The following is a 25,174-nucleotide window of genomic DNA, read 5'->3' on the forward strand; positions in this document are numbered from 1 at the left end:
ACACAGTAATGTCAGTAGTATTTTCCAAGTTGTGTTGTGTGCGAGTTTCATCTCAGAAAGAAGTCAAAGTACAGCCCAGAAAAATACTACGTGTTTGTAAGACTTTTTAAACTTTTTAAGTGTAGTAAAATGTCCTATCAGAGAGATGTTGAACTAGAGATTAAATACGTGGATTTTTTTTCTTCTTTGCAAGAGAAGTTTGCAACTGCTTTGCCATTTGGGCAGGGGTTATTTGCTCGAAAATAACATTCTAGAGGAGATCAATCCTGGGTGTTCATTGGAGGGACTGATACTAAAGCTGAAACTGCAATACTTTGGCCACCTCACGCGACGAGTTGACTCACTGGAAAAGACTCTGATGCTGGGAAAGGTTGGGGGCGGGAGGAGAAGGGGACGACAGAGAATGAGATGGCTGGATGGCATCACCAACTCTATGGACATGAGTTTGAGTGAACTCCGGGAGTTGGTGATGGAGAGGGAGGCCTGGCGTGCTGTGATTCATGGGGTCGCAGAGAGTCGGACACGACTGAGCGACTGAAATGAACTGAACTGAACTGAACCTTCAAGCAGATCCTACTTGTGGGAGAAGAATCATTTAAGTTACGGTTCCCTTAGTAAGTTTAGAGTGAACAAGTCCCCGTGTCTGAGAGAGGTGTTTAACAAGACCTTTTGATTGGGGAAGGAGGGAGGTTTGGGATTTGTTAGGTAGAAGATGGTACAAAATGTCCTCAACCAGTACGCTTGGAACTGGCTTGTACACTGGATGGAACTACACATATAGACTAAAGGAGTCAATTGTTAAATTTCTGTCACTTTAGAGCCCCAGTTTAGAGCATTGTTGAAGGAACTTGGAACCAAGGGAGTGGGTTCATCTTCCCTCAGAAAACTGTTGCTGCCAGTTATCCTGGACCAGGAGAGCCAACCCCCAGCAGTGATCGAGCATCACCGATCACATCAGGCTGTGCAGGGCCAGGCCTCCAGCCCAACATTCAATATATGAGTGAGAACCAACAGTGTCAGGGAGCTGATCAGAATCACGGCTCCCCGATACTCAGCATTCAAGGAGGACGAACTACTGGAAAGTTTCCCTAGAACTACTGGAAAGTCAGTAATTAATTGTCGGGAAATGGACTGACTCAAAAAGAGGGCACTGGGTTTGTGCTACCGAGGCATGTGAGTGTCAGAGTAATTACCTGGAAGAACAAAAGAGGCATGCCTACATTTGAACCCTGTTTGTGGAAAGCTTGTCAGTTATATAAGCACTTAGCTTCCCCGTGTCTATTATATTTGCTACCGCCACAGGGTTCTCGAAAAAGATGAACAGTTTTTAAAACTCTTCAAAGGTAAAGGGCCCTTGGGTTTATTTTTAGCAACAGAGAAAGAACATGGGTATGGGGACACTGCTTGACACTCCGCAGCAAGGCCTGTGGGGAATAAAACCCCAGGGGATGCGGTGGGTGGTGGCAGCTACGGAAGCAGAGGGCAGCAGACTCAGCTCCGGCAGCGGGCAACAAAGGAAGTGCAGCGAGCACACGGCGAGGGGGTGGGCCAGAGAAGGAGCCCTGGGACTGGGCATGACCCTAAATTCCACTGAGAAACACCAACCGCCTTTCGATTTGTGCACAGGCATTAAAGCAAAAAGTCATAAACTTTCCAGACAGCCACGCACAGAAACATTGCTCTCCTCGGGCAGATCACCACTCTCACTACTCTCCTTTCTCCCGCCAGTCGCCCCAGTCTCCCGAGCTGTCGCTCTGCCTTGGCTCTCCGCCTGCTTATATCCACCCATCCTGGCATGCGCGGCTGACCTTTCATTTGCTTAAAAAGTGCTTTGTGAATAAAATCCAAATCGTGCGTCTGTCCCATCTGGGACCTGACCCCAGAGGGGCTTGCCAGATGTATCACCTCTGCCCCCTCTCCCCCTTCACCTTACATCCTGTGTAAGCACAGCGCTGAGATGTTAATCTTGCTGCTTCCTGCTCTGTAGCACTCTTTTGCACCTTTTCCACTTCCGTATGTCTAAATCCTTTCCTTCCTTCAAAACTGAGGTCAAAAGCTATCTCCTCGATGAAATCATCTCTGATTTTTCCAGCTATAAGTGACAACTCCCAGTTTCTTAATCTCCTTAACATTTTATCTTCCTATTTTATGATGTGGGTCAGTTTTTACTTTGTACTATTAGTCGATAAGTCGTGTCCGACTCTTTGAGACCCCATGGACAGTAACCTGCCAGGTTCCTCTGTCCATGGGATTCTCCAGGCAAGAGTATCAGAGTGGGTTGCCATTACCTTCTCCAAGGAATCTTCCCAACCCAGGGATTGAACCTGCATCTCTTGAGTCTCCTGCCTCGGCAGGCAGATTCTTACCACTGAGCCACCAGGGAAGCCTATGTTTCTTTATAACCTTACAAGGCCAGAAGCTCCTTTTGTTTTCCCATTGTCTTATTTACTTCCCACAAGGTCTATTAAAGTACCCTGTACATAATTTGTAAAACAAATAAACACTTTGGTACCAAATGGTTCATACATTTATATAAACTTGATTATTTGTATTAATATTATTAGCATATATATAAAACTATAGATTTGGGGGAGTTTCTCAGAAGAAGCAAAATAATAGTCTTTTAGTATTATAAATAATAAAACTTAAAGTTTTTCTTTAAAAAATTTCCAAAATTTTTTAAAAATTTTTTAAAAATTTAGGTCACTGACCTAAAAGTGACCTAATAAAATGAAACAAGTAGTAGAGTCTGCAATACGGTTTAGGGAAAATTACACGTTTGATCAACAGCCACTGCATCAATTCACTGTGACACCTTATGTTGATGTTCACAAGGGTCACCAATAGCTGGGAGGAAGAAGCATTTAAAATTTTTTTCCATCTGTTTGACTACAGATGATATTTAGTTAATAATTAGAAGACCAGGAGAGCAGACCATGCTCTGCATTGAAAGGAGGATTTAAGACAAAAATGCACTGAATAGCACACAGCTTTCCAAACTGTAACAGACAAGCATTATTTACACTAAAACCTCAATGCACTCAGTGCCTTCTGAATAAGCCCCTGTCTGGCCATTTATTAACATTCAAATTTTAGTCTTATCTGTTTTACCATGAACTTTACATGATTTATTTTCTAAGACATAAACCATTTGGCACTGTAGAAACATTTACTGAAACAAATGAACCATGACAGGATCAAGGCTGACATCAGTTACCTGCTTCTGACCAAGATGGCTACCTTCTAAAATTCTACCTTCAAGGAAAGAAACACTGAAGTATAACAAAAAAGGTAATGTAAACTAAAGATTGGTATAATTTCAAGAAAAAATAATCGGGGTAAAGAATAAAGTTATTTTTAAATAAAATTAAAGCTATGAAGCTTCGTTTTCCTTACAATACGCTAGTTTATAAGGTCTCTTGAGCTTGGCACACAATATATGCACAACTGTCTACCAGACATCTCTCTCTGAACGTCCCATGGAAAACGAACACGCCAAAGCCCAAGATGAGAAAGAGACACGGGAGTCATCTCTCTCTCTCTCCATAATTAAAATCAGCCACCCAGTTCTGTAGATTCTTCTTTTTACACTGGCTCCCTCCTCTCCAGCACCACTGCCAATGCCGATGGCTTAGATCAGCCTTTTAACTTTTCTTGCTTGAACAGTTACACAATAGCCTTCTCCCAGATCGCTCTGCCTGAGCTCACTCTCTATCCAGCAGACTTCTGAAAGAGTAAACGTTCTAAAGAGCAAATCCAGTGTTACCACACACTCAGTATTCTTCAGTGGACACGCTAATTTACATAGCGTTATCAAGCCCTTCGTGGTCTGGCCCTGTTTCTTCTTCAATTACCCATTCATCACGTACCTACTGTGTCTACTTCGTACCAGGCACTACTCTAGGTACCAGACCTACAATAGTAAACAAACAGACAAAAGTCTCCTCTTTTCAAGCGTTCCTCTCTGCCTCAAGTGTTTCCGGCCTTCAAGAAACAGTGAGCCTCCTGCAGTCTACTCAAGATGGCTTGTTCTTTCACATAAACTTCTACTCATCATTCAAATTTTAATTTAAATGTAATCTCCTCTCTCAAGACCTCCTGAATCTCCTGTGTACTTTATAAATGCTATTTTGTTTATATTTCTATCTTTCCATTTCAAGCTCCATGAGCACAGGAATAATATCTTTTGATATACAGTTGGCAAATGCAATCTCTATTAAGTGAAATGTGTGGATAAAATGACAAAGGTTTCCTCAATTTTAAATTATTTCTGGTGATCAAATAACTTTTCTATGTCCCAGAATATAGGAAAAGTAATAAATAAGAGTTTACACAAGCAACTGTTACTCCTGATTATTACACAACAGGTGATTTTCAGAGCCCCATATGAATATGAGTCTTGGAGATTTTGTCATCTATTTGACATTTATTTCAGCATAAGTTTATCTCATGAGTAAAGTTTTGTCTTCTGCCCTGCGGCATATTCCCATAATTAAAAATGCAAAGTAGTAAATATTTCAACACACACCATACAGCAGCAACCACAGGTTTTATGGAAAAGGATATTACACAACAGAACTTCATTATCTTACAGTTTTAAAGTGATGCACCTTGTACACTAAACTTCTATGGATATATTAAAAAAATCTCAAATCTGTATATGACCATCTACATATAAGTCAACCCTGACAACGTTCTAAGGCTATATTAACAGTCAGGCTCTCACTAGGCATACTCCTTTATTGAGATAAAATGCTATCTGATTTCTCCATTTATGAAATTCAATATATCTAAATGTAAGTCAGGAAAATATTAGAAATGCATTCCAAAAGCAGAAATGAAAAGATATTGTTGACTAACTCTTTCCCAGTTAAACAGGTTGGAACAGCAGTGGTGATGTGAGGGGCGGCCATCTGTCAGTACATAAAGGACCTTGTGTTTGCACACAAAGACATTGCTCAACCCACATCTGGTTCCTGCAGCCAAACTCTACCCTCACTGGGGCAACTCCCAGTGAAATATATGGGCATAAAGAACAGGCGAATGAATTTTTTAAAAGCCAGCTGTTGATTCATGAACACTAGATACATGAGGGAATCAGGACAGAATCGAGTGCACTTTTCTCCTTTCATTTCTTTTTATAAAGAGAACAAGCAGGCCATTGGTATTTGCATTGGTATTGAAAACTTTCCTGGTGGCTCAGACAGTAAAGTGTCTGCCTATAATGTGGGAGACCAGGGTTCAATCCCTGCGTTGGGAAGATCCCCTGGAGGAGGAAATGGCAACCCACTCCAGTATTCTTGCTTGGAGAATCCCATGGATGGAGGATCCTGGTGGGCTACAGTCCGTGGGGTCGCAAAGAGTGGGACATCACTGAGCGACTTCACTTCACTTCTAGGAAATCAGATTTCTCATCCTGTATAACCTTAGGAAATTCTCCTGAATTCACATGTTTTTTTCCTCCTGATAAGGTATTCTCCTGTCTCTTGCCTTCCCAAACCATAACCTGTAAGGCACAACTCAGTTCCTAGCTCAACTGGGAATCCTTTCTCCTTATTATTTCTGCTTGTTTCCTACTTTAATCTGTTCTATTTAGAAATTTATCATATATTTATAAACTTCCCCTAATGTTCTCAATGTCTCCTAAGCTAAAACTGGGATTACTCTTTCCCGACAGAGTTATTTATATAGCATGAATTATAAAATCAGAAGAAATTCCTATAGGGACTTCCCTGGTCATCCAAGGGTTAAGAATTCACCCTGCAATGTGCGGGATGTGGGTTTGATCCGTGATTGGGGAACTAAGATCCCACACACCGCAGAGCAACTAAGCCTGAGCCACAACTGAGCCCACACGCTCCGGAGCCCACGTGCGAAAACTAGGGAGTCTGTGTGCCACAACAAAAGGTCCCACGTGATGCGACAAAGGTCCCACATGCCACAACTGAGACCCAATGCAGCCAAATGAATAAATACGTTTTAAAAAGACATTCCTATAAAACATCAAGTAGTGGGCACGACTTCATCAAAGTTTCTCATACACTCATCCACTGTGCTCAATATTTGAGATTTTGAAAATGGCTGTACCAACATAGTAGATAGGAATATACACTCTAGATTCAGATTGCATACATTTCATTTCCAACTCTTATTTACTGGCTACTATGAAAAATACCCTGATGCTGGGAATGATTGAAGGCAGGAGGAGAAGGGGACGACAGAGGATGAAGATGATTGGATGGCTTCACTGACTCAATGGACATGAGCTTCAGTAAGCTCTGGGAGTTGGTGATGGACAGGGAAGCCTGGCGTGCTGCAGTCCATGGGGTCGCAAGGAGTCTGACATGACTAAGCGACTGAACTGAACTGATGCCATAAGTTAGGCAAAGAACCTAACTCGTAGCTCTTTTCCTGTAGAAATGAGAAGAATAATAATAGTGCCTAACCGATATGGTCGCTGTGAGGATTTCATGAACTACCCATGCAAAGGGCCCAGGATCACACCTAGTGTGTCTGAAATTAATTTTCACTACTATTATTTTAAACTGAAATTTTTAAAAAGCATAATGGGTTTCTTCATGGAAATGGAAGAAGATAAGCTCAACTTCTTTCTCTTTCACAGCGAACAATTTCTTCTTCCGACTGCCAACAGAAACAGATGCTTCAATCCCTGCTCACGTGCAAACTCGGTGACTTAATTCTCCTCTTTTGTGAGCCAACAATTCTATTCCTCACTTAAAAAAAACAAAGCATATTCAACAACTGGAGTGGGACTGAGCTGAATTGATGTGCCAGTTACAGCGTAAATGGATGTACACACACAACTCACAAAAATGCTTCATGTTATACTTATTAGTCCTACTTTACAGATGAAAACACTGAGGTGAGGTGAAATATAAGATTATACAGTTATTAAGTGGCTAAATCAAGAATGGACTCAAAGTCTACCGATTTCAGACTCCATCTCCTTTCTGCCAAATATCACACTGCTTGCCTACAATTCCTTTTCCCCTTCAGTCACCCACATACACCTTACAGCAGATCAGAACACAGAGGTGCTTCCTCAGAGATCACCCATGTGGTCTTGCTGAAGTACACAGTCCTGCAACTTCCTGTTTCTGTTCCTCCAGTCTCATGCCCCTGTAACTTCCTTTCTGGTGGTCAGACATGCGATGCTTAGAGCTGGATTTAGAGCTCCCATGCCTTCCTTCTAATGACTTACAGGTTTTCAAATGACTTCTGTGATGCAGTACTTGCTCTGACAAATTACCTGACATTCTGAAATAATAATGTTTTAAAATTTTAAATCAAGTATTACTCTGCACTAACTCATAGAAAAGAATTATGGATTTATCTAAAAACTTTAATAAGCTTATTCTTGGGGACAAAAACAATCAAGAAATAGGACAAGTAAAAGAAATAAAGATTGGAAGGAGGATGGAGGAAAACTTATTGGAACAGACGTCAAGAAACAGAGAGGCCAGTGCATTTTAAAAATTTATTTATTTATTTTAATTGGAGGATGAATACTTTACAACACTGTGATTCTTTTTGCCATACACTGTCATGACTTGGCCAATGCATCATTAGGATTACCTACAGATACTAGAAAACCATCCAGAACTGTGACAGGTATAGTGTCAGGGAGGTATCAGTGAGCCAGAAGGGACGGCATTCTAGGAGCAGCAGTGAGAGACAAGGAAGACACTCCACCTCCAGGTCTAGAGACAAGAGAAGCAGGAGAGTGAGAACAGCCATTGTTTGTAAGGGCTGCAGGAGAAGCAAGGTCTTTCCTAAGAAGACTAAGGTAAAGGGTATGGAAAATCAACATACTTTGCCATTATGCAGATAATGAAAAATTATGTGCTACTCATTTCTAAAAGACCTATAAGGATGACAGAACCTGTCAAGTACACATAGAAGACAGTTCGCGTAGAAGAGGTAAGAATGATGTCTTCTACCTGCCTAGCATCATCCATCAATGAAAATCAGATATTCTGCATAAATGCTAACAAGGAACCCATTTTCCAATATTTTAAATGAAAAAAATTACAATGCATTACATGTTAACAGAAAACTACCGACCAACTTCCTAAATTGCAATTAAAACACAGAAAAGCACCCATACGGCTTCCCCTGTGGCTCAGTGGTAAAGAAACCGCCTACCAATGCAAGAGACATGGGTTGAAGCCCTGGGTTGGAGAAGGAAATGGCAACCCAATCCAGAATTCTTGCCTGGAGAATTCCATGGACAAGAGAAGCCTGGTGGGCTACAGTCCATAGGGTCACAAAGAGTTGGACATGACTGAGCACCCAACACTCATTTTCACTGGAAGGGCCTAGAAGTTATTGCTTCCAGAAATCAGGCTACATTCTCAATACTTTTGCTCTATGAAATTTAGAGAAACTACTGGTGGCTCAGACAAAGAATCTGCTGGCAATGTGGGAGACCTGGGTTGGATCTGTGGGTCGGGAAGATCCCCTGGAGGAGGCCATGGCAACCCACTCCAGTATTTTTGCCTGGAGAATCCCATGGACAGAGGAGCCTGGTGGGCTGCAGTCCATGGGGTTGCAAAGAGTTGGACACAACTGAGCTCAGTTAAGCACTGCACATTATAAAGCAAAACTGATTACCAAGTACTTTGAAGAACTAAATTAATAAATTAGAAGCTTTTTTAAAAAATAATTCTATTGTAGTATAATTAATTTACAGTGCTGTGTTAGTAGAAGCTTTTAAATCTAGACATTAAATATAATGTGGACCCCCAAGTCAAAATGATAACAAAGAATATGAAATGTCTGATGACTCTATGGCCCCTCTCCCCTTTATTTACACCAGTCTGGTCCCTGAGAGCAGGGGCCGTCTTCTGAGTGTGATAAAATAAAGTTAATTTTACCTTCAACCTCTGCTGCTTACCTGTTGCAGACTGTGCTGAAGGCTCCATGTGGATTACAGTCACAGGGCAGACAGTGCCCGGAAGTACCATTCAGGTAAAAACCCTCCTTGCAGGTTTCACAGTGAAGACCCTGGTAACCTGGCTGACACTCACACTGCCCTGTGGTCTGGTTGCAGAGATTCGCATCCAGGCTTCCGACCACAGAGCAGTTACACACATATTCTGCAAAGAGAAGAGAGAAAAAGATATTATCAATCAAGAGTTAATGCTTTCTTAATAAAATCAACTCTTTTACTTTTCTTGGTAAACATTCATGACAACTTTGTTAGGATGGGTAGAATAAATTCTAGTACAAATTCACTTTTTATCCTATTTAGTTTGTTTAAATCGGGAATTATGGGCTTCCCTGGTGGCTCAGTGGTAAAGAACCTGCCTGCCAATGCAGGAGACACAGGTTTGATCCCTGGGTCAGGAAGATCTCCTGGAGAAGGAAATGGCAATCCGCTCCAGTATTTTTGCCTGGAGAATTCCATGGACAGAGGAGACCAGCAGGCTACAGTTCATGGGGCAGCAAAGAGATGGACACGATCTTGCGACTGAGCACAGCACAAATTGGGAATTATATACAGTAAAGTACTTGGAAGGAAAGTTATGACCAACCTTGATAGTATACTGAAAAGCAGAGACATTACTTTGCCAACAAAGGTCTGTCTAGTCAAGGCTATGGTTTTTCCCGTGGTCGTATATGGATGTGAGAGTTGGACTGTGAAGAAAGCTGATCGCCGAAGAATTGATGCTTTTGAACTGTGGTGTTGGAGAAGACTCTTGAGAGTCCCTTGGACTGCAAGAAGATCCAACCAGTCCATTCTAAAGGAGATCAATCCTGGGTGTTCATTGGAAGCACTGATGCTAAAGCTGAAACTGCAATACTTTGGCCACCTCATGCGACGAGTTGACTCACTGGAAAAGACTCTGATGCTGGGAAAGGTTGGGGGCGGGAGGAGAAGGGGACAGCCGAGAATGAGATGGCTGGATGGCATCACCGACTCTGTGGACATGAGTTTGAGTGAACCCCGGGAGTTGGTGATGGAGAGGGAGGCCTGGCGTGCTGTGATTCATGGGGTCGCGGAGAGTCAGACACGACTGAGCGACTGAACTGAACTGAACTGAAAGTACATAAACTAATTATAAAACTAACATTCTCAATTTCCTTTTCAATACTCTTCATCTTCTAACCCTCCTACCCTATACTCCAAAGTGTGAATGGATCTATATACCATTAGTTTTACTCAATTAGATCTCTCCAAAGGCAGGGCCTATGCTTATCTACATGGAACTGAGATCGCATACTGGAAATGACAACATGTTAAATAATAAACAGTTCCATTGTACGGTAGCAAAAGCCTATGGCTCAGATGGTTGACTAGTAACTTAAACAGGTCAGACAGGATTATGCTACAGCTGGAACCATGAACAAAATATTCTTCCCAGGAAGAAATTAATGGAGAATTTAAACTTTAATATGAGGAAATGATGAACAATAAATCCCAGATGAGAGTGTCTATAGGGGCATCCTGGTCAGTGGGTTAAAATCAAATCACAATTTGAAATATTTTCCAAATTAAAAGATTTAGAAAATAAACACTGTCTTTAGGTATATTTCAAACAGTTTTTGAATGAAAATATTTAGAAGTAGTAGGCTTTAGCTTCTTAATGCAGATTGATTTAAAGGTCAGTTAGGATTTACTTCTGCTCTTACTTATATTCATTGTCTTTGGGATGGTTTTGGTAACTGTTTCCTGTACAATGTTATGGACCTCCATCCACGGAAACAGTGACAGATTCTATTTTCTTGGGCTCCAAAATCACTGCAGATGGTGATTGCAGACATGAAATTAAAGACACTTGCTCCTTGGAAGGAAAGCTATGACAAACCTAGACAGCATATTAGAAAGCAGAGACATCACTTTGCCAACAAAGGTCCATATAGTCAAAGCTATGGTTTTCCAGTAGTCATGTATGGATGTGAGAGTTGGACCATAAGGAAGGTTCAGTGCTGAAGAACTGATCTTTCAAATTGTGGTGCTGGAGAAGCCTCTAGAGAGTCCCTTGGACTGCAAGGAGATCAAACCAGTCAATCCAAAAGGATATGAACAATGAATATTCATTGGAAGGACTGATGCTGAAGCTCCAATACTTTGGCCACCTGATGCAAAGCACTGACTCACTGGAAAAGACTCTGATGCTGGGAAAGATTGAGGGCGAGAGGAGAAGGGGACAACAGAGGATGAGATGGTTCCATGGCATCACCGACTTGATGGACATCAATTTGAGCAAGCACGGGGAATGATGGATAGGGAAGCCTGGCATGCTGCAGTGCATGGGGTCGCAATGAGTCGGACACGACTGAGCAAATGAACTGAACTTAGTTAACCTCCCTGTGCCTTCTTTTTCTCATCTGTAAACAGGGCATAATTAAGTATTTATAACACTCAGACCCAACACATAAACTGGAAGTGGTCTGGAGTGCCGAAATCGTAACTACAATAGCTGGAAGAAATGGATTACTATCGCTGTTCACTCGATCAGTTGTGTCCAGCTCTTTGCAACCTCATGAACTGTACCACGCCAGGCTTCCCTGTCCTGCATTACCTCCTGGAGTTTGCTCAAATTCACGTCCATTGAGTCGACGATGCCATCCAACCATCTCATCCTCTGTCCATATACACAGACTATAGCTTTGTGACGAGATCTGAAAGCTGCGTTTGGGTTTATTACCATGGCAGTTTTGGACAATGTCCATGAAGCAGAATTAGTGTCCTGCCATTGAGGAGTTCAAGTTGTAAGTCAGCAAGATGGGGAAGAAGATGGTATCCTTCATATCCTGGGCTCCACACACTATCAATAAAGATGTTTACAAATACAATGAAAACAGAAGGGCACAGCTCATGGTTTCAGGGAGAAGTAAGGCAGCATTATTGATTATAAACCCTGGTACTGATCATCCTAACAGTAATAAAGTGAGTGAGTAAGTGAAAGTCGCTCAGTCATTTCCAACTCTCTGCGACGCCATGGACTATATAGTCCATGGAACTCTCCAGGCCAGAATACTGGAGTGGGTAGCCTTTCCCTTCTCCAGGGGATCTTCCCAACCCAGGGACTGAACCCAGGTCTGCCGCATTGCAGGTGGATTCTTTACCAGCTGAGCCACCAGGGAAGCCCAGCAGCAGTATGGCGAACTGCAAATATTTCAACGAGAGAGATCACCCTAGTGCCGGTATACAGTTCTATTGCCATGAGGCGGTATTTCAAGACAAAAACACACTATCCCATTAACATTCCTCCCCAAATTTAAAGGGAAGGAAGCTGAAGTGAAGCACCCCAAGTGCCAGAAAAACATATGCATCTTTTCTGTTTGGAGCTCAGAATTCGAGGCCCTTTCTCAATGTTTAATCTCAAATGAAACGACCCAAATTAAATGAATAGTATGATCAATAGTAACAAATACAAAGGACCACAAATATTCACTAAATGGTGTAGGATAACGTGTTAGCTTGTACGTAAACTCTCAGAGCCCTCACAGTTCTAAACATTCATACAGAACCAGATAGGAGCTAATGCAGAAACAATGCAATTTACAGGAGACTGGCAATGTGAAAAAAGAAAAAAAAGGCATGTCAATTGATAAAGCAGTGGGAAGGCCCTATAGTCAAAGATAAGAGATGAAGTGCCGCCTTTTTAGTGAGGCAGACTCTCAGACACTGGAACAGCACAGAGGAGTGTGACTGATGGTGACTCACTAGTGTGTACATTACTGGGAGAGAAAAAACATGAAGGGGACTCTAAAAGCTCATCACAGACAAGTCTGAGTGAATTGCCAAAAGACTCATTTGGCTCCCTGAGAGTATATACGGAGAAATAAACGCAACATCATTTGAATAGCAGGTTTCCTTTCAAAGCCCTATAATTCTTAGCAAAGCTGTACAGAGATAATAAGAGAAGAGTAACATATATATTAGCAGGGAGACATTTTATTTTTGTTGCACTTCTGAATAACAATGAAATATGGTGACTTGAACCCCAAAGAAGAATAAGAAACTCAAATCTGGACTTCAAACTGTTTAAAAATAGAAATAGGAAGAGAGAAGAGACAATAAATGGGCACTTTTCTCTGAGACCTTAAACTTATGGTATGCTTTTGATGTAAAAGTACCCAAAGCAATCATTACATTTAAATTAAACACTGCACTTTTTCAAACATCCCTTATCAAGGCCAAGAGATTAAAATTTTAGCACTAAAGAAAAAATTAAAAATGAGTCATTTTGTTTAGAAGTCCCCTCTTTGTGCACAAACACCTGTCCTGATAAAAGATTATCTCCTTGAACATAATAAAGACTTTTCCAGGCTTTTCATACTCCTGGTAAGCTTCTCTTTGCATCCAACTTTTAACCAACTCATGTCCTTAGCTCAGAAAAAAGTCCATGATATCATCTACAGAATTTTAATAGTGCTTTGATATCTGCAGCCACTTTAATGGGAGTTTTAGACAAATATTAATTGTAATAATATGGCCTAATTAATGTGTCCTCTGCTTCTCTGTGCCTGTTTTTGAAGCCCTTTTTGAGGGCTATTAACTAGGATGTCTGGAGATTAAGGCAGTTTGATACATTAATAATAGTGTGTTAGTCTTTTACAGTTAAAAAAGAACTATAAAAGAAGTGAAAGATTTAAATAAAAAAGTGAAAATACTACATCCTCAGTCAATTCATGATGCAAATCTCATAAAGAAATGTTGATAGCAGCACTGTTGCTGAACTAAAATGATTATAAAACAAGTACTGCACTTAAGCATAGATACTGAAAAAATACTTGAAAAATACAACTAACACAGCGCACTCACAGGAACCCAGTTCAGAAATATACCTGAAATTCTATCTATAGCCTCTTGCAAAACTGTGGAAATATCTTCACCAAACTCAATCTCTAATTCATCCCTTCAACAAGGATTTCACTCTTGCTTTTTAAATCTTCAGATACTGAAAGAATATAAAAAATATACCTATTAAGAATACCAAAGAGAGAAAGAAAGTAAACTGCTTTGGGATATTTCAAAACTTTTCATTTTTCCCCATATTCAGATGATATACCAAATGTACTATAATATTGGCAGCATCTTCCGCTCAATCTCAAAGAAGCAAAAACTAGAAGTATTTAAAACTATTTAAAAAGTATTAAAAAATCAGAACTTAATCTTACAATAAAAATTTAAAACATTAAGACTTCAAGCTTAGTAAGTTTAAAGTTATCTGAAATTTTACACCTAAGTAAAAAATAAATACACTTTTGTGTCTCCTTCAGGAAAATATAATTATTTTGTAAGGCACTATCTGTAGGTCATTTATAATTACGGAGAAATTTAGTGTCTCAGGCTTATTATTAGATGGGAATAAGCTGATTCCAGGACATAAACTACTTGGGGAGCTTTATGAACTGAGGTCATATGACAAGAGTCATGTCAGCATTCATCATCCTGGAGCAATTGTCACCATTTCCTGCTTTGTACCCTAAAGTCAAAGAAAAAACACATCTTCCCAACTTCCCAGGGAATAATCTCCTAGTCCTCCGTCTTCTCATTTTCCTTCTTTTTTCTATTAAGTGTATTCTAATGTTTAAAGGTACTTCTATTCTCTACACACACAATGCAATCGTAACAACATCTACTGAATGGAATCAAAGAGCAAACTGCAAAAAAGTGACAATATCAATTGCTGCGAAGGATGCAGACCAATTGAAACTTTCAAAAATTATTGCTGGGAACACAAAAATAGTACAGAGACCCTGGAAAATAGTTTGATAATTTCTTATAAATTAAATATAGCTTCATCATATGATTCAGCAATTCCACTCCTAGGTATTTATCCAAAAATGAAAACCTATGTTCAACAAAAACTTATATTAAAATCTTTATGATAAATTAATTAAGGTGGTGCAGTAGTAAAGAATCCACCTGCCAATGCAGGAGATGCAAGAGACAAAGGTTGGATCCTGTGGTCAGGAAGATCCCCTGGAGTAGGAAATGGCAACCCACTCCGGCATTCTTGCCTGGAAAATTCCACGGACAGAGGACCCTGGCAGGCTACAGTCCATTGGGTCGCAGAGTCAGACACGACTGAGACTAAGCATAATTACACATTCATCATCACCCAATCTGGAAACAACCCAGTGTCCGTCAGCTACTGAACTGGATAAACTGTGGCGCTTCCTTGTGAGGAATACTACTCAGCAATTGAAAAGGAGGAAGCCTTGACGTGCAAGGATGTGACGGACTTCAATGCATTATGCTAAATGAAGAAAGTCAGACTCAAAAGCTACTTCTTATATGATTCCATTTACAAGATGTTCTGGAAAAGGCAAAACTGCCAACAACAGAGAAAAGATTAGAGGTTTTCCAGGAATGAGAGGTCAGAGGAAGGACTGACTACAAAGGAACAGCTCGAGGCAATTTTGAGGATGTAAGAAATTGTTTTGTACCTTGAGTTTTGCATTTGTCAAAACTAACAGAACTAAGTACCAAATGAGTAAATTTTATTGGATGTAAATTTAAAAAAAAATTTTTTTAAGAGCAACGAGACTTTTGTAGACCAAATTCTTACATCTTTCAAGGGGGAAGCTTTGGTGTACCATAAGCAACGATTTTAGCTGAACTGTGGCACTAAAGTCAACATAGGACCCAACTAATAACTCAGTCTTTTTCAAAGCTAATGTTATAATTAAAACAGCAAGAACTGATTAAAGCTTCAGTTGATTACTACATTAGGAACATTACTGGATTGTGGAACATTTTCTGATTTAAACTGCTGTTTAACTAAAAGAAGGTAGGATTTTCCTTTTTCCTCTCTTTTTCTTTTTTCTTTTGGCTTCATCTTAAGTTTTTATTGTAATTGCTTCTGTGTAGAATGAGGGAGAAGAGAAAAAAATGGAAAGATAAAAATATATAGGATTCCCATCCCCTTTTCATACACAATTGTTTATTTTACTTTGAAATTCATCATTTAAAACCTTAGTCTATTTAAACAAAGACCAGGAAAACAACTCTGAATCTATTCAACAAAAAACTTCACCCTTTTTCACAAACCTACGATAGCATCCACAAAAACAACATCTTTCCTGATTTTTAAACAAAAGAAGAGGAAAAATAATCATCAGAAACAAGAATAAGAATACTTAATTCAAACCTCACCTGCACATTGAAAGAACAGAAAATAACAATAACGAAAACAAATTATAGTGTATTGACTATAGACCTGATTTTCTAAATGTATAGGAAATCATACGATAACTATGTTATTTCAAAATGTAGTTTTTATTAGGCCCATATTTCATCTTTGTAGGTTTAAAGTAATCTCGGAAAGGCCTCGTTCTCAGGAAAAGGAATTATCAACATACAGCTCTTATTTTTATAAAAGGTCTTACTCTAGCATAGCACTGATACTCAAATTACATCTCACATTTATGTTATGCCAGCATAGGGTCACAAATCTTTGCTGGGAAACTTAATATTAAAATTGATGAGTTTTTGAGTTAAACCAGGCTTTGTAGAAATGTGGAAAGTTTTAAAGCCACCACTTTTAAAGAAAGCTTTACCTTTTAAACTAAAAATATATCCGTCAAAATTCCCAATCACAATTCACTATTGCAAAACATCTCTTCCACTTTATGGCAGACATATGAAAAATGAAAGGGTAGTACGATGTAGGTTTTGTAGAAATTTTTCTGTCTCATGCTTTAAGGGCCATGTTGTTAGTGCCTGTCCCTGGCTCACTGCCAGTTTTCCACAATTCAAAGACAATTCATCTAATTAATGAGACAAGACAGCAGGTTCTGGGAAAGGCTGTAACAACTACCTTCTACTATGAATGGTAACAAAGATGATATTAATATTGCCAGTTACTGAGCATGTGCTGCACGTATATCAAACATGCCATCAGGAACTTACACATATGACTTCCTTGAGTCTTCACAATCCTGTGAGGAAGGTTTTTTGAATGAGGAAATTGAGCCTGAGACAGATGAAACAAATCATTACCACTAACCAGTACCGGAGAAAAGACTGGAGCTCAAACTAAATAACTCCAAAGTACACGTCTTTTCACTTTGAGAAGCTTCTGCTATGAAAATGAGTAGCAAAAACACTAGACAGATGCAAGACATCTGAAAACCAGAATCTGCTGCTACTTAACCAGCCCTGTGACCTTCAGTAAGTCTAACTGCTCTGCTTCTCAGTGTCTCAATCTATAAAGTACGGATAATTCTTGCCATCTATATGAAATACTTAGGTACAAAGTAAAATAATGTATGTATGGTTTTGTGTTTTTACTATAAAACACTGGTGAAAGAAACCAAAAAGACCTAAATACATGGAGAGACATACCGTAACAATTAGATCTACAGAGTCAATGAAACCTGATCAAAATCTCAGCAGGATTTTTTGGTTGATGCTCAAAAGCTGACTCTAAATATGATAAAGCAAAGAAACGTGAATAGCCAGAGACAAAGCTGCTGCTGCTGCTGCTGCTGCTAAGTCACTTCAGTCGTGTCCGACTCTGTGTGACCCCATAGACGGAAGCCCACCAGGCTCCCCCTTCCCTGGGATTCTCCAGGCAAGAACACTGGAGTGGGTTGCCATTTCCTTCTCCAATGTGTGAAAGTGAAAAGTGAAAGTGAAGTCGCTCAGTCGTGTCCGACCCTTAGCGACCCCACGGACTGCAGCCTACCAGGCTCCTCCATCCATGGGATTTTCTAGGCAAGAGTACTGGAGTGGCTTGCCATTGCCTTGCTGAGGAGTGTCAATAACTGATCTCAAGACCATCTAAAGCTGCGGTGATCAAGACAATGCGTTATCAGTGAGAGAAACACAGAGACCAATGCAACGGAGCAGAGTCCAACGACAGACCTTCACAAACATCAACTAACTTTTGACAAAGTGCAGAGTCAATTCCATAGAGAACAAAAATAGTGTTTTTCAACAAATGGGGTTGGAACTGTTGGAGAGTCATATGCAAAACACCGAACCCTGAGTTAACCTCACACCTTGTAAAAAGTCAAAACACAGCATAGCTCTACAAGTAAAATGTAAAACTATAATACCTCTAGAAGAAAACGAAAAAATCTGACTCACCTTGGGTTAGGCAAAAACTTTTAGACACACACCAAAAGCAAACATCTTTTCAAGTGCTTATTTGCCACACATATATCTTCTTTGGTGAAGGGTCTGTCCCAACCTTTCCCCTATTTTTAAATCACATTGTTTACTTTTCGAGTTTTGAGAGTTTTTTGTATATTCTTGATTCAAGTCCTTTGACAGAAACGTGATTTGGCAGATATTCTTCCAGTCGATGGCTGAGTTTTCATTCTCTTTAGTAGTATTCCAAAGAGCAAAAGTCTTAAGTCCAATTTATAAATTTTTATGGATTTTTGCTTGGGGTGTGTGTCTAGAGGTTTTATCAATCTGCTTTCCGTATGAGAAAATAACAAGTCAAATGACTGTCAAACAACAGGGTGGAGGGAAACAACTGCTCCAGCTACAAAAATAATTCTCAACTGGTGACTTAGAGTACTGCGTTTGCTTTGGGCTGGAGAGTCAATATACCACTCAAAGTCAAACAAGCATGCTCATGATTTGGTATTTGGGATCTGTTTATTTAAGTGCATTCTCATAGCTAAGAGAATACTGCTAATTTGTATTTCCAGTATCTCTCTAAAAGAGCTGTACTGATTTAGAAGTCAAAGGTCATGGATATGGACCATGCTAAATTGCTACCTAGGCAAAAAATTTTCTTTTTGTGTCACTATTTCCCCATTTGTTTGCATTTTTCAAGGCTTTAAAAAAAATCAGCACTAATTTTGCCATTTAATAAGAGTAAATCATTTACTTTTTAAAAGTGCATTTTATTCCTTCAGGCCACCATCAAATTCAAAATGAAAATGCACTGAAAGAATTAACCAAATACTGCCTATATGGCTTGGAAGAATGACTATTCTATCAAACTCTGAATTTTGGTGAGCTTTATTATTTACAGCATTTTCACAGCTTCCTTGAGTTTAAGGGAAAATGAGGAGCGGGGAAGCAAGCAAACACAGTAAACAAACTTGAACAAACAAACTTGAAATCTAGCTCCAGGCCATAGTAGGAAGAGATCAGTCCGTGAGATGAAGGGATCTGGGTTCAGGTATTATAATCATTGCTTATTAACTATACGATATTAAATTTCATACCCTCTTTGTAAAGACTTTTCATAAAACTGGGATAATGATACCTAACTTACAAGAGTGTTTTAAAATAGATCGCCAGTCCAGGTTCCATGCATGAGACAGGGTATCAGGGCTGATGCACTGGGATGACCCTGAGGCATGGGATGGGGAGGGGGGCGGGAGGGGGGCTCAGGACAGGGAACACACGTACACCCATGGCTGATTCACGTCAATGTATGGCAAAAACCACTACAATATTGTAAAGTAATTAGCCTCCAATTAAAATAAATTAATTAATTTAAAAAATAAAAATAAGAGGAGACAAGGCAAAGAAAATACCTATGACAGGGCCTTCTCTTCCCCATACAATATTTTTTTATAAGTAATCTTTTTAGCAAAACAGCATTCTTAGATGGCTTCTGAGGTTCAGACTAGATTTGTCTGAGTGTTTCTATTTACAGAGCGCAGCCCAGCAACTTAAAGGCTAGGACTGTTTGCTCAGCATAACACTGTAAAATGAGTTCAGAGAGGAGCAGTGCATGGACAGCAAGAGGAAAGAAAGGTCAGCTTACAGTGCTACCCTAAGGTGCCCAGTGATGGCACCTGGGAACTGTTTCCTAAGTTCCGAAAAAGGGAAGGTCGGTCTCACATATTACAGTTTAATATTCACTCTGAGCCAAGTTTCAACCATATTATTAAATAGATGGTTTGTGGATTATTAGAAATATTTGATGATAACATTAGGCCATACCATCCTGAGAAAGCACCTGGGGTACATAGGGAAGCAAGAGTAGAGAGGAAATCTAACTGTGGTTGCAACAGACTAATAGGAAGTAATAGAAGGAGAAAATATATACCGAAAGGGTTTCCTGCAGCTCTGAGCTCCAGACTCAGGAGTTCGCACTGCATCCCACATGGTAGGAGCCTCCCAATAAGGTCCCATGCCACCTGTTTCAGAATCCCACTCATATTCTGATTCCCTGGGTCCCATCCTAGGCCTCCTGACTAGAAATCTCCATTTCTATCTGGGGGAGGCAGGGACTCAGAGATATGCATTTTTTTTTACAGGCTTCAGAAATGGTTCTGATGTCCCCAAAAGGTTTGCTTCGGGTGAAAAAGAATATGGAAAATTCTTGAGCAGAGTAATGATGTGGCCAGAATCAGGCTTCAGAGGTAGAAACAACAGGACTGCCCCGGTGGCACAGTGGGTGGGAGGCCGCCTGCCACAGGGGACACGGCTCCATCCCCAGTCTGGGACGACCTCACTCGCCTCGGGCTCCTGAAGTCCTGCACAGCAACTGCTGAGTCTGCGCTCTGCCCTTCAAACCGCAGCTCCTGAGCCCCTGTGTCCCAGCTCCTGAAGCCCAGGCACCAAGAGCCCACGCTCCACAAGAGAAGCTGCTGCAGTGAGAGACCCAAGCACTGCAAGGAAGAGCAGCCCCTGCTCGCCACAACTGGGGAGAGTCTGACAAAGCCAGCTCAACCAAAAATAAGTAAGTAAAAGACACAAACGATGAAAACAAAATAGCAACAGCAATAAGAACAACAGTAACTATCTCTTCTGCTATCCATTATTTACTTATTTATTTCCTTGTTACATAGCAGGCCCTGATTTGTGTACTTTACACACACTGACATGGAAAACTTTCAAGGAATCAGTAAGTCAGTCCAGGTAATATAAGGGACAAGATAAGGAAATGAAGGGTCCTCGAGGTCAGATGGCCTTAAGGAGTCCAGCTGGGACTAGATTATCCTTAGCAGCAGTGTGAAGGAAGGATTTGAGACGGGAGAGATGATAGATTTACAGATAAATACTGTAACAGTCTAACAGGAAAATCTGAATTCAGGCAGTATCACGAGTAAAACTTGCTTTTGCAAACATACAGATACCTGTATGTATATTATACAGTGAAATTAAGTCTGCTTGCTTTCGGAATCAACAAACATGGCAAGGCAGAAAATATACCTGTCTGCAGCTATCTGCAGGGCTAAAAGTTTAAATGGTTTGGAGTTAAGAGCCAAGTGAAAATAGCTGAGCCTTGAGTTATTCCAAAAGACATTTGAAAGAACTTTTTTCTTTTGAAGCTGGATGTAGGCTATCTTACTCTGTGTTCCCTATCTAATCCTCTTACTCCTCCAAACATGTTGACAAATTCTTCCCACTCTCCTGCCACACTTCACTATTATCAAACACTTATACAGTATAAACATTGTTTCACACTGCAAGCTGTGAAGTTCTTTGCCTTATCATCATGACTAAGCATTTGGGTAACACTTCAGATTCAAAAATAAGGGCACAAGAGAGAAGAAATTCCTGTTGCAATATCACAGCTCACTCCAGCTCTTCCTATACACACCGGTAAGTGGAATCCAATTATCTCTCCTCTTGAAAACACACACATAAACACTCACAGAATCCTCAAAAGAAAACTGAAATGGTCAGCAGTCACAATTCTATCAATAAAACATGGACTGGAAGGCTCCTTTTTCTTTTTTCTTAAATGAGAATCTGGGAGCACCAAGATGTCAAGGACCTTGTTCAACTTTGCAAACAATACAAAACACAACCTTCTAACTTCCTCTAATCATTGCTAAAGCACTGCTGGAAATTAACCACCTCAGAAATTCTCAGGGACCGGTGGTCAATAATAAATCAACAAAGAAATGATTTGGCTTCCTCCTCCACTCCTAAAGTACTAGTCTCAGCGAAGCAAGCAATGTTAGCTAAAATATCTAAGGGAAACAGACACCAGCAAAGTGAAATTTACCTTCACACCGCTGGACTTGACCTATTCTTCCTACTTCACTTCTGATTTCACATATCCCATTTGCTACTTTCTGTGCCATTAGAAGATGTCACCATACTGTTGGTAGAATTGTAAACTGGTGCAACCGCTATGGAAAACAGTATAGACATTCCTCAAAAAATTAAAAGTATCATTATCATATAAGCCAGTAATCCCACTTCTGAGTGTATACCCCAAAAAAGTGAAAGAATTAATTAAAAATTAATTAGAATTAATTAATAATTAAAAATATAGGTGGGTGGAAGCTATCATCATGTAGTGTGTGAACTTCTTAATTTATCATAGAAGCTAGGAAACATCAAGTGCTGGGACTTAAGGATCTGATTATCTGGTCTACTTCCCTTTTTACAGATAACTGAAGCTAAGAGGAGTAAACTAAATTCCCATGTAAACCTTGAAGCCAAACAGATTAGACGAAACATGCACTGTAATACGTAGCTGGGAGCTGGTACAAAAGTGGGGATGAAATGAAACAGGGCAGCACAGTGCCTGACACACAGTTCTGCTTCCCTTGGAGCACCTGGGACAGTTCATCTAATAGCCAGAGCCCTGTCTGTGTTGACAATGGTAAACGGAGTGACAATTTGAAAAGAAACAAGTGGATTTTTAAAAAATTATTTAATTAGGATCTAAATATCTAATTCAGGTCAACTCCTAAGAAATACTGTAGTCAAGCTAACTATCCACTGAAATCATTGTTTTATTCATGTTTTCTGTAGAGAATGGCTACAGATTACATTTCCATACTATTAATAAGGGGCTACTCCTGGAACAACCAAATCTCTCATACACTCCTGATGGGAACATAAACGTGTACAACGTCGTCAGAGAACCATATGGAGATAGCTAGAAAGATAACGATGCACAACCGCCTACTGCTGCCTTGCAACTCCAAGTGTGGTCCCCGGATCTGCATCACCTGGGAACCTGTGAGAAATGCAGGTTCTCAGGCCCACCTCACACTAACTGAGCCAGAACCTACGCTGTAACAAGACACCCAGGTGATTTCCATGCACATTAACTGCAATGCATTGTCCCAGAGAAAGTCTCCTCTTTGTGAAGAGACATGGGCAAAATTCACTGTAGCTTTATTTGAAACAGTAAAGAAACGCATTATTTGAAACAGCTATCAGTAAGAAAATCAATACACTGTGGTATATTCATACAGTAGGAAACTACACAACAACTTAAACAATCTAGAATTACATGAACCAGCAACATAAATCTCAAAAAAAAAAAATGCTGAGTGAAAAAAGCAGGGGAAGATGTCATTATGCAAAGTTTAAACCATAAAACCACACACGGCATTGTGTGTGTGCATGCATGCATGTGCACACACAGGACCAAATTCAGAGTAGCGACTACACTTGAGGGAAAGAAGAAAACTGGATAAAAGAGGAACACTGGAGACTTCAGTCATAGCTAGTATTTTATTTCAAACAAAACAAAAAATTGAAGCAAATGTGGGAGATAGTTCAGATATTACAAAGCCGAAAGGTAGGTACAGAGGGGATGTTCACTGTCTTACTTTCTACACTTTTCGGGAAGCTTGATGTATTTCATAATTTTTTACAAGACACACTCCCCAGTGATTAATATTCCTCATTATTAACACTGTCTTACTCGACCTTGTACTGTAGTTACTAATCTACCTGTCCTATTTGGGTTCTAGAAAAACAGGTTTCTCATCTGATCCATCTCTGAGTGCATAGTCACCCCTCCCCAACACACACATCCATGGCTCTCTGGGCTTCAGACACCAGGTTAGGAGATGCGGACGTCAGATTTAAGGTAAGTCATGGTCACCCAAGGCAATAAACGGATAAGCAGAATCTTTGCCCGGGGTGGCTAAGACTATGGCCTCAAGATAAGAACTAAATGCAAAGTCCTATAAGTCAAAGCAAGCAAGCAGCACGGTACTGGAAGCAGGACTGAGCCAGGTGCACTGAGAGAGCACAAAAGAAAGAGAAGCACATCTAAGGGAGTGAATTTACTACTTCATTCAGCAAATATTAATATATAGTGACTTACTCTGTGCCAGACACAGCATTAAATGCTGGGATGCAACAGTCAATACAACAAAGCAAAACGCATGTCCTTGTGGCCCTCACCTCTTAGCAGGGGGAGACATACAATAAGCAACTTAAATATCTAGTATGTTAGAAGGTAGCTAAATAGTGAGAAGGAAAAGCAATACGGGAAAGAAAAAACACAGCGGCTGTGCACGAGGAGAGGAAGGGCTGTACATGCGAGTACTGAAGAATCCAGGTTTCCATAGGCTGGACAACAGAAGCGCACAGGGTTTTCCTTTTGCCTGTTCTTCCCACATGCTCCGGGCAAGGCATGCAGGTCGAAAAGGTTCAGAGCACTACTCTGTTGAATAATTAAATGAGTAACAAATGAATGTATATGACTAGCAGATGAAAAGAAAAACAGCAAGGACATGAAAACAGACTGATGTGGTTACAGAAAAGATCCTTGGCAAAGCACGTAATTTATTAATTCCATTATCAACAAAGTAGCTTTGAATCAGAAATGAGTAGTGTAATTTCTAGATGCTAAAGACACGACGATGTGGAAAAAGACATGGTTCCTGCTCTCATGAAGCTTAAGGCCTCACAGCAGGGACAAAAACAAAGGAGCGGTATAGTACGGCAAGTACTGAGGTGGACAAGGCCACAGCGGACGCAGACACGTGGTGCGTGTTTTCACAGGGGAACGCGCCCATGTTAGACTTCCCACAGGGAGAAATCGAGACTGGGACACGAGGAATGAGAAGGTATGGCCACGCTAAGCAAGGAAGACCATCCCGAACGGCAATGGGTAGCATGTGTAGTGACCCGGGAGGAAACCAGGGCAGAGCACCAAGAAAAGTTCATTTTAGCCCTGACCCGGAATAGGAAGCAGGCATAGTGATAGGTTAAGGGCTTTCTTAAGGGAACTGGGTAGCCATGGAAAGTTTTATACAAAAAAGCATGTCATGATCATACCTTCATTTTAGAAATATAACTCTGACTGTATGTAGAGAATGGGTTGGGAAAGAATGAAGGCAAAGAGACCTTTTAGTAACCTGCTAAAATAAAATAATCCAGTTGACAGATAGCCAGAAAAGTCAATGCCGAGAGCATGTGCACGCTGTTATAATCAGAGAAAATTTATCACTGCTTGGGCCAGATGGTATGCTCACGTTCTCAAAACCTATTTCTCTATTGCAGCAA

At 40.3% G+C, this 25,174-nt stretch overlaps 1 protein-coding gene across 1 annotated transcript in view; it reads right to left on the minus strand.

Annotated features, from left to right (window-relative positions):
- Positions 1-25,174, minus strand: part of MEGF9 (multiple EGF like domains 9) — an 82,690-nt gene that overhangs the window by 36,917 nt on the left and 20,599 nt on the right. Inside the window, exon 2 of the mRNA XM_055427765.2 lies at positions 8,918-9,119. Within this exon, the coding sequence (XP_055283740.2) occupies positions 8,918-9,119 (202 nt within the window). The remainder of the gene's footprint in view (positions 1-8,917; positions 9,120-25,174) is intronic.

This window comes from Moschus berezovskii, chromosome 7 (assembly GCF_049115385.1).
Source record: "Moschus berezovskii isolate FMDL1 chromosome 7, NW_MosBer_1.0, whole genome shotgun sequence".
NCBI classification, from domain to species: Eukaryota; Metazoa; Chordata; class Mammalia; order Artiodactyla; family Moschidae; genus Moschus; species Moschus berezovskii.